Source organism: Physella acuta, unplaced genomic scaffold (assembly GCF_028476545.2).
Source record: "Physella acuta isolate Inbredline_101_S28 unplaced genomic scaffold, ASM2847654v3 ptg001863l, whole genome shotgun sequence".
Lineage (NCBI taxonomy): Eukaryota > Metazoa > Mollusca > Gastropoda > Physidae > Physella > Physella acuta.
The window spans coordinates 91,712-102,489 of record NW_026733369.1 but is presented as its reverse complement, the minus strand read 5'-3'; the positions used below and the strand labels follow the sequence as shown (position 1 = coordinate 102,489).

Sequence of the window (10,778 nt, the reverse complement as noted above, 5' to 3'; positions counted from 1 at the left end):
TTTCAAGAAATAAAGCATTTCAGCGTTGGTGTATTTAAAACTTTTATTTCTTATGTTTATTTATGTCTTCATGGGGTGTTGTTGCCAGAATGTTGTGAGTTTGCACATGAAAAGTTAAAATTTATATGTAAAAATCATGGCAGTGTCAAATATCACAATATCATCACATTTTTAAATAGTTGATTAAAAACAAATGCAACTGTTAATCAATTTAGCTTTTGTTTTATATTTTATTAATTATTTGATTTATAGTACACAGATTTAATTGTAAATAAAATTTTAATAAATGTTTCAGCTCTTGTAATCATCATAGTTATATGTACGGAAGGGAATAGTTGCTTCAACTTCACCTGAAACAAGACAAATATAGATCTGTTTAAACAGGACTTAATTTAACATTTTGAGTTTATAGACTGTGTAAAAGTAAAGTTTCCCTTTTAAACCTGACGGTCTATGGGGCAAGTGAAGTAGAGTTCACTTGTTTCTGTGACCTCGGCATATGAAGAGATAGTGTGGTCAGCACTATGCCCAGCCGCCTTTACTTTCCCCAATGTGAGTTAGGTACCCATCAGAGTTGGGTGGACTCAGGGACGGGCTACTGATTTGAACCCGGATTCGAACTCGAGACATACAGGTTAGCAGTCCAGCTCTCTACCGCTAGACCACTCCGTCCCTTTATAGACCATGACCAACATGATAATGGGAATTTACACTCAGTACCATTGTGAGTGAAGGTTATGAATCCGAATTTGACCAACATACCTCGATCCCAAGCCTTCAATATTTCAACCAACAATTTTTTATGCTGTTTTTGACACAAGCCAGTTTGCCGGGAATCCAAAATTTCTCCTGTGTAAGGTGATATGAACTGCTCCAGCAGCTTAGAGTTCTGAGTTAAATCAAAAGGACAAATACTTTAAATGGTGTTTTTTTTTTATCTTAATTCGTTTATCAAAAAAATGTGATTTTAATAACAGCTATATGTCTCTTATGGGCTACTTAAACAGATTTGGAGGAATTCACTTACTTTGGAATCTAATACAAGATATTCATCTCGACAAATAGGACAGGGACTTGCTGTGTCTATGTGACCATTTCTCTTTAAAAATACAAGTAAAAAACTTAAAAATGACACAAAAATATACAAAACTACATGATTAAATGTAATCAGAAAATGGAAAACTAATGTAAAATTTGTTAAGGTGTCTCTCTGATAGAATTAAAACCTGAGTAAAGAAAATGTCCAGAATGTCATAGTTACATAAAGCATACTCAGCTAGCGAATACCACCCTAAGCCATTGCAAACTACTTTCAATAAGCCAAAAATAGTACTATTCCAGCTTATAAATAAATGTGTACATTGATGGTGGTGACAACTTACAATGCAATTCTTTCTGGTTCTTGGGGGAATTTGACCTTTATGATTTCTCCTGTAATGAAACCACACAGGCTTATCTCCATAACCTTTAACAAAAGCTGAAAAATAAATCAGTTTATGTTAAGCTGTTGTTTAAGTAACACTATATAGGCCTACTCAGAGTTGTTTTTTTTTTTTTTTTCAATTTAAAAAAAAACCCATCCTCAACTGGAATATAAATAATGGTTATGTCTGTTTCTATAGGCTAAACAGAAGAATACATAACTCCTACAAAAAAACAGTTTATTTTAAAAAATACTAATACAGTATTAATTTTTAAAATGATTATTTAAAAAGTACATGTTGATACTTTAAACAAAAAAAAAAAACCACCAAAAGTATGTCATTGTGGTTACCTTCACTGTTCACATATTTAATGCTAGTCTCCACATCAATGATGGGCCGGGCTATTTTAGTGGATTCTTTTTTTTTAGGTTCCTCATTGTCATTTACACTTTCTTCATTACAAAGTCTGTGAGTTGCTACAAAATGTCTGCTCCATGTTTGTGCATTTAAGGAGTACTGAAAAGAAAATAAGCATTAAATATTAACCTTTTCAGACATGTGTGGACTTTTAAAAGGGAATTAAGTGGACTTTTGTGGACAAGGGGGGGGGGGGGGGGTCCAAAATCCAAAAAAAAAATTGTGGACGTCATAAATGGATGACCCCTAAGGAGGAATTCAATAAGAAAGTACAAAAGAAGTCGACCAAGAATCACTTGTTAATGCAGCCTTAAGGCTATCATCACAAAGATGGGTTACACTTGGAGTCATATTGAGAAATTGGCACAGGACAAAGATTCTAGCAGGCTCAGTAGCAGGAGTTATGAGCAGTAAATATATGACCAAGTTTAATTAACTTTAAAATATAAATTAGGGATGGAGTGGCCTAGCTGTAGAAAGTCTGGAAGAAACACTGGCCTAACCCTTCTTTCCCCCCCCCCCTCCCCACCAAAACGAAATGTAATTTCTATAGAAAATATATATATAATATATTATATAATTTTAACAGTGTTTTTTGTGTGTGCTTTGGTTGTGTTTATAATAAAATATGCTCAACTGGAGGTAGACGTGAAGTGGGGAATAAAATACGCTAAAATCTAAATGTAAAATGGAGTTTTACTTAGGCCTAACTAACTAACTAGATCTAGTACTAACTAAGGCCTAACCCTAAGCCCTAAGGAGTTACTAAGGTAGTAAGACAAGTAAGTACTAGAATAGAATCTAGGTAAAACTCCATTTCAGCGTATTTTATTCTCCGTTGCTTGTTTACCTCCAGTTGAGCGTATTTTATTATAACAACCGAAACACACCAAAACATTAGGAAAACACGATTTATTTTTTGTATTGTATTTTTGTTTTAGCAAATAAATAAAAATGAATATTTAAAAAAACACGACTTGTTTATTTGTATTGTATTTTTTTAAAAAAAAGGCATTTGTCTCATGGTGAAACTGATACACTGTTAGTGTTAATCATTCTGTTTTATATTTTTGTATTTATGCAATAAATGTACAAACTCTGTGTTTTTTAATTTGACAGTTTTGCTAAAACTGAAAAAAATATTTTACTATAGAGTTGTAGGTTATTTAAATTCATAGTAAATCTACCATCCTTCCCTTTTTTGTATGAGTAAATTTCTGACTTTTAAAAAAAATTGATGTGGGGTCGTCCATAAATGACGTCACACTCGTAAGGGAGAGAAGGGTCAGCAATTTTGTGACGGTGTGTGATGAGGGGGAGGGGGTGGGGTTTCAGATGGTGTGACGTCCCTTTTTTGCATTATAAAAAAGCAATGTTAGAAAAACAAGTTTTAGCCGTTATTTCACGTTTTAGAAAACGGTTTTAATAAATTGTAATATTGAATTGATCAAAATACTCTATGTTGACAGAGTTCTGACAAGATTTTGGAAAAATTATCGATGTTTTATGAAAAATTCAACATAAATTTTGAGGGGGGGGGGGGGGGGTTGTAGGCTGAAGTGTGACGTCATTTTAGGGGGGGGGGGTCTGACTTTTTGTGACGACGTGTAACAGAGGGGAGGCGGGAGGTAAAAATCGTAAAAAAAGCGTGTCGTCACAAAAAGCAAGACCCCCCCCCCCCAAAAATGACGTAGCACCATCTGAACCCCCCCCCCCCCTCATCACACACCGTCACAAAATTCCCCCCCTCCCCCTACGAGTGTGACGTCATTTATGGACGACCTCTAACATTATTTTTTTTTAAAATGACAACGTGAGTTGTCACACTTTCTCTAACACTCCAAGCCATCCCTCACCAAATTCCACCCCCCCCCCCTCGGCCCACTTTCGGCAGCATCATTGTGCCTTTTAATACTTTTATTCAGTTTAGTTGAAATTGGAACACTTAATTGTACAAAGTGTGCATCTCTATTTTTGTAACCAACAAACAAAGCACTTCAATCAGTCTCTTTGTTGTTTTTTATTCATTTGTTAAAACAAAAATACAATACAAATAAATAAGTCGTGTTTTTTAAACATTCATTTTATTCATTTGTGAAAACAGAAATACAATACAAAAAATAAATCGTGTTTTCCTAATGTTTTGGTGTGTTTCGGTTGTTATAATAAAATACGCTCAACTGGAGGTAAACAAGCAACGGAGAATAAAATACGCTGAAATGGAGTTTTACCTAGAATCTAAGTAGTAACTTAAAAGTTAAAAAGTAAGTAACTTGTGTAGTAGATCTAGTTATAATAATAATATAAATCTAGTTCTAGATCTAGTAGTTAGTAGATCTATTAGTAACTTAACTAAAAAAAAATAACTAGGCCTATTATTCGCAGAACTATCTTAGTATCTTTTGCCGAAAAATCTTATTCCGAGTAGACACTTCGTATTATGTATTAAGCTAGATCTAGATCTAGTCAGTTGTAGACCATTCATTAGCACGATAAATATTTAACTCAAATTCTCATATTTAATTAATTAAATATTGCAATATTTTAACAATAAAATAGGTTGTTTACGTTTATTTTAAAAGCTAATGCTTGGGTTATTCGCTTCAAGGAGGCTGCCATTTTGTTTACTCGATTAATAGAAAGTTTCGCATTTAACATTAAAGTGGTTTAACATTTTTCACAAATGTTAATGTTAATGACGATCTGACTTAATGGCTGATGTGCTACGAGTGAGAATGGGAGGGGTTTGCTTCCTAGTGTAAAGCAGAATGCCCTTTGAAGGCTAGTTCTTAAAAACAAAAAGACGAGAAAAAATATATGCAAGCATTATGGTCAGTGTTTCGGTGTTTCTTTCAGACTTTTCCTCTTGAGGGGGTGGGGGCGGCTAACTTTTCGGGGGAAGGGGCGGACACTGGTAAAAGTATAAATTTTCTATATATTTCTATTTCAATAAGGAGGGGGTCGGTAGACGTGCTTCGGGTGGGGGAGAGGGTGGGGGCAACCCCGAAAAGATGCCTGAAAGAAACACTGAACATGGTTATTTATGTGGAGCTGATGTTGAATGAGTGGGATGGCAGAGGTGCCTTTCAAATATAAATATAAACACATTAATAACTATATTGCAATCTAATTAGATAATTCATTAGCCGTCAAACGTTAATTTTTAAGTAAGTCTCGGCCTAGACAATAGCAAAAGAGGAGAAAACTAGGCAGTATACTATATTGATCTAGGTATATTTTAACACTATTTAAATGATCGTCAATTAGTGAAAACGCACTTATGGAGTATGAGATTTTTGGTGTGATGAATGTGTGTGTGGGGGGGGGGGGGGGGGGGAGAAAGTTTCACATTCAACACTTTATTTATTTTTAAACTGAATTTTACCGACAAGGCTTATTTAGTGTCATTAAAACTCGCCCTTGCTAGGATCTACTAAAACTTCTAGTATTATATAATGGTTAATGATTTGTTACGCACATGCAACGCAGATTTAAGATCATAATCAGTGGCGTAGCTACCGTAAAGCTAGCGTAAGCAAGGCATAGGGGCCCTTTTTCAAAAGTTTGAGGGGGGGTGTGCAAATTGAAAGTCTGAGGGGGGGGGGGGTGCAAATCGAAATTCTGAGGGGGGGGGGGTGCAAATCGAAAGTTTGTCCCCGGTCGCCGGGAAGGGTCGCTACGCCTCTGAGGGGCCCAACTAACAACTTTTTGCATAGGGGCCAAAAAATCCTAGCTACGCCACTGATCATTATATGTTATATCACTGTTGGAGCGGGAAGCAACTCGAATAAGCCAAACGTTGGACTGGAGTGGAACCCACAGACCCCGAGAGAACATGAAAACATCGCGAGCCAAGCGTTGGACTGGGGTGGAACCCACAGACCCCGAGAGAACATGAAACATCGCGAGCCAAACGTTTTGACTTGAGGGGAACACACAGACCCCGAGAGAACATGAAAACATCGCGAGCTAAGTTGGACTGGGACGGGAACCCACAGGCCCCGAGAGAACATGAAAACATCGCGAGCCAAACGTTGGACTGGAGTGGAACCCACAGACCCTGAGAGAACATGAAAACATCGCGAGCCAAACGTTGGACTGGAGTGGAACCCCACAGGCCCCGAGAGAACATGAAAACATCGCGATCCAAACGTTGGACTGGACGGGAACCCACTCGCCCCGAGAGAACATGAAAACATCGCGAGCTAAACGTTGGACTTGAGGGGCACCCACTCGCCCCGAGAGAACATGAAAAACATCGCGAGCCAAACGTTGGACTGGACGGGGAACCCACAGGCCCTGAGAGAACATGAAAACATCGCGAGCCAAGCGTTGGACTGGACGGGAACCCACAGGCCCCGAGAGAACATGAAAACATCGCGAGCCAAACGTTGGACTGGAGGGGAACCCACTTTCTTCGGGGGGGGGGGCGGACACTGTTAAAAGTATATATTTTCTATATAAATTATATAAATTTTATTTCGCCTCCCCCCCCCCCCCCCCCCCCCCCCCCCCCCCCCCCCCCGAAGAGATGCCTGGAAGAAACTCTGAAGCTAGGGATTAGTGGTCCATTTAAAGCCACTCGCTGGATAGTAACAGATGCAGCACATAACGCTGCGGTGGTCCACTTGATCAAACTAATTCTGTAGAATAAGCATTCGATGCTGTATATTATTTTATTATGTCCTAACAGTCACGGAGCACGTTAGATTTTTTTTTTAATTGAATCGTCAGAAAATATTAAACCTATCTGAGTAATTTCGAGGGTAGTTTGTGACTGGTGCAAGTTAAATTAGTTTGGTCCATTTTTAAAAATTCGTACAATCTCGAACATAGTATGGGCCTGGGTGGATTATAAGAAGTCCCTAAAAAACATTAACAGTCACCGGACTATACCGTGGACTGGAGCAATACTTTATTTAGTAGTGGTTTCACAATAGTCTGATTTGTGAGTATTGGGGAACGGGGGGGGGGGGGGGGGGTAAGAAAGAAGCAATCAAATGTTCATCTCTTTCTTTGCTGCATGACTGTGTCATTAGTTTAGAATACACATCGAATCAGGGATGAACTGTTACAATAAAAACGGGTATTGGAAAATGATAATGGTGGGGGAAAAAAACGGTGACCAGAAAGATGCCCAACGGAAAAAAGCGCAAACAGAAATTTGCGCAGACAGAAAAATGCACACAGAAAAAAAAGCGCAAACAGAAAAATGCGCCAAACAATATATATATATATATATATATATATATATATATATATATATATATATATATATATATATATATATATATATATATATATATATATATATATATATATATATATATATATAATTCTCTACTTGGAGACGCTAGAAAACAAGCTGTAAGTGCGCTCCCTACCTCCCCACCCCTACATGTTCTGGTGAGCTGTGGTTCACGCTAAATGTTTACATTCGTAGAGCCGGGTTTAGTGACGGCTATTAGGGGCAGATAATTTAGTTTGAAACGATTTTAAACTTAGGGGAGGTAACTAAGAGGAGGCTGCTTTCACGAAGGGGGGGTGTAGGGTAGGGGTTGGGGGAAAGGAGGGTGGGGGTAGTATCGTCCTTAACGACCTACTGATAGTGTTTTGAAGTAAATATTTTCAGTGACAGCATTGGTACTGTCGAATTCACAAATTATGAATTACTGAAAAGTAGAAAATAAAACAACTAAATAGCGGCGTATGATATGCCGCGGGTCGGCTCGTATATATTATATATATTATATATATATTATATAATATATATATATATATATATATATATATATATATATATATATATATATATATATTATGATAGAGCAGGGTTTGTTTATATAACGACATAAATTTATTTTATAGTTGCCACTGTTTTTATTCTTTCGCATAACGTAAAGAAAATATTAAATACACGCAAATAGCTAACACAAGTTAAACGGATCAATGTCAAATATCATTTTCGTTTAGATTCCTTGAAAAAGTGGATACATTTTAATAACATAATAACATCTGTAATATAAGCGGCTAGATAGTGTATCAGTCCGTCATCGCTATAGATTTTGGAACCATAAAAGTAAACACCTTTCATGTCGTGCTTTTTACCTGCATCGCAGTGTCTTATTATAAGTGAAGGAGTAGGGTATGTTTACAGAGGCGTAGCGACCGGGGACAAACTTTTCGATTTGCACCCCCCCCCCCTCAAGATCTCGATTTGCACCCCCCCCCCTCAAACTTTCGATTTGCACCCAACCTTTCAATTTAATTTTTCCAACCCATTTTGGCGCCCCCTAAGGTCGGCGCCCGAGGACATATGTCATTGATTGATAAAAGGCTCTTTTATTTATTTTATTCACTGAACGTACTGTTTACTAATTATAATTTTTAATCAACTATTCCCCACTATTACTTAAAGTCATCACGTTCATTAGGTGCGCAATGGTTTTATTCATGAAACTTTATTGTAAATTTTAAAAAGTACTGATAAAAAATGCATGAATTTATAAAGTGCAATATGGTAGGTAAAACATGGATATTTTTAAATACTACCTTTTATTTATTTTATACACTGAACGTACTGTTTACTAATTATTATCTTATTTTTCGGTTTGCGGACAAGCTAGGGGTTTTATAGTCATTCACCGAGTCAGGCGCGTCCGCCGGCGCTCGGCGCCACGGACTAGACTGTGAGCACTATGCGTTTATGATTGCATTTAAATTGTGTTTATGTTATGAGTGTTGTGTTTGTTTTGTAGTTGTTTTTTTCCCTTCGTTTGTGTTGTGTTTAGTTTTGTTCTGTTCCCAAGTTGGTACATTTAAAAAAGATTTACCGTGGCGGAGCACGGGTATGCAGTTAGTGTGTGTGTGTGTATATATATATATATATATATATATATATATATATATATATATATATATATATATATATATATATATATATAATCTCTCTCACTCTCGCATATAGCCCCTCCACCCAACCAAATTAAAACAAATAAGAAAGGCAATATCCCACAGTAGCTAGCTATACTGCTTGCAAAGTGCGGGTTATAGGTTCTAATTGTGGTTTGTGCTATAGATAATTGTTTCTCTTCGACATCCTGTCCTAATTTAAAGTTTATAGAAAAAGAAACTATAAAACACAAAATATATAGGCCTACAGACCAGCTTTCAAAAATGTACAACCTTTGCTTTTTACTACTTTTAGGCCCAAAGGGGTCACCCATAAATGACGTCACGCTTTTTTGACGATTTTTACCTCCCCCCTCGTCCCCTCCGTCACAAAAACCCAGGACCCCCCCCCCCCCCCCCCCCCCCCCCAATGACGTCCGTCACACCTCAGCCTACAACCCCCTCAAAATTGCAGTTGAATTTTTCATAAAATACGATAATTTTCAAAAAATCAATTCATTTTACAATTTATTAAAACAGTTTTTAAAACGCGAAATAATAGTTAAAATTCGTTTTCTGACATCGCTTCATATAATGCCAAAGTGTGAAGTCACACCATCAGGAACCCTCCCCCCCCCCCCCCTCATCACACACCGTCACAAAATTACGGATCCCCCTACGAGCGTGACAAGTGTTTCTTCCAGACTTTTTTCCGGGGGGGGGGGCACTTGAAATTTTTGGGGGCGGGGGGGGGCGGTAGACTTTCTTCGAGGAGCGGACACTGTTAAAAGTATATATTTTCTATATAAATTATATAAATTTCATTTCGTTCGGGGGGGGGGGGGGGGGCAGTAAGATGCCTGGAAGAAACTCTGAGCGTGACGTCATTTATGGAGGACACATTACAAAATACGTTTTGAGGCTATAAGTATAAAACTTTCCAGAGCTCACATGCCACAATTTCCACAAACCATCTCCACCCACTCTCACCGCATGCATTGTACTACCCAAATTTAGTAGGTTTAATTAATAATAATTAGCATGCATATGTCGTTGGTCTAAATATTCATAAAGGTCAAAGATACAATGTGATAACTGTAGGACTAGACTAGATGTGGCGATTATATGCTGTAAATAATGATGGGGACCCAAACTTCAATGCGCTTAACCCTATCCCTACAAGGCGGGTCAAATTGACCCGACAATGCTACATTTTAGTTAATTACTGGTCAACCACTGGACCAATTGTTTTGAGCTTCTAGATATGCTACCTACACATACAATGCTTGATTTCAGAATAAAAATGAATGTTTAATTTTGCACGTGTGCATGAGGGTGAGCAGGTTTAGGTTCACTATTCCTCTCCCTACTAACATGGGTCAAATTGACCCGTATACCTTTATATAAAGAAAAACTCTACTAGTGCAGGGGAAAGTGGTATAAATCTATAGAAGTTTCAAACAACTTCCCTTGGAGCTAGACCTTTTGGGCTCATAAGTTTGTATCTCTTCCTGCCTTACTGAAGACAGCAATTAGAAACATTTTTTTCAGCGCCGAAGCACAACAATCCTTTGTTCAACATTGTTGATAGCATGTTTTTTAGACTCAACCTTCTTGTTACAAATGAAACTGTAGTGGATTGCTAGGTTTGGGACTACACATTGAGAAGTTGTAAGGAGATACAAAGACGTACCAACTGATGACTGCATGGGTTCATTGGCTACTGTACCAATTCGATAGCGATGAATCAGACCTGAACTTATTTTTGCTGCTGAATTTGGAAATTAGGGCCATACTGTCAATAAAGTATTTAGGAAGTTGTGTAACAGGCTTTGATATAATCAAGATACAGCAGGAAGCCAATATTGATTTGCATCTAGGCAGTCTTTTGTAGAAAAAAGCCATCTGATGAGGTCAGTTTTATGGTCCATAGATGTTAGACCATGTCACCTCAGACAGTCCAACCATACTTGGGTAAAATAGGACCAACTCCTTGACCAGCTTTCAAGTACATGGAAGCATATTTTGATAAATCAATGGATATTG

The 10,778-nt window shown here is 37.5% G+C and overlaps 1 protein-coding gene across 1 annotated transcript; it reads right to left on the bottom strand.

Moving 5' to 3' along the window:
- Positions 1 to 90: 90 nt before the first annotated feature.
- On the bottom strand, positions 91 to 4,522 carry LOC131930868 (small ribosomal subunit protein mS40). The gene is made up of 6 exons (XM_059287530.1): positions 4,410 to 4,522; positions 1,775 to 1,940; positions 1,383 to 1,477; positions 1,028 to 1,099; positions 763 to 889; positions 91 to 350 (listed from the first exon to the last, which is right to left on the bottom strand). Exons 1-6 carry the CDS (start codon positions 4,497 to 4,499, stop codon positions 292 to 294), a joined length of 609 nt encoding a protein of 202 aa, XP_059143513.1. The 5' UTR covers positions 4,500 to 4,522; the 3' UTR covers positions 91 to 291.
- Positions 4,523 to 10,778: the final 6,256 nt, after the last annotated feature.

What these genes read in the sequence shown, in the direction of transcription:
- LOC131930868 (XM_059287530.1), bottom strand. Translation starts at nt 4,499, where the DNA reads ATGTTAAATGCGAAACTTTCTATTAATCGAGTAAACAAAATGGCAGCC. An exon ending in TAAATATGTGAACAGTGAAG is followed by an intron (nt 1,478 to 1,774) that starts GTAACCACAATG and finishes TTTATTTTTCAG; the next exon opens with CTTTTGTTAAAGGTTATGGA. An exon ending in ATCTTGTATTAGATTCCAAA is followed by an intron (nt 890 to 1,027) that starts GTAAGTGAATTC and finishes GATTTAACTCAG; the next exon opens with AACTCTAAGCTGCTGGAGCA.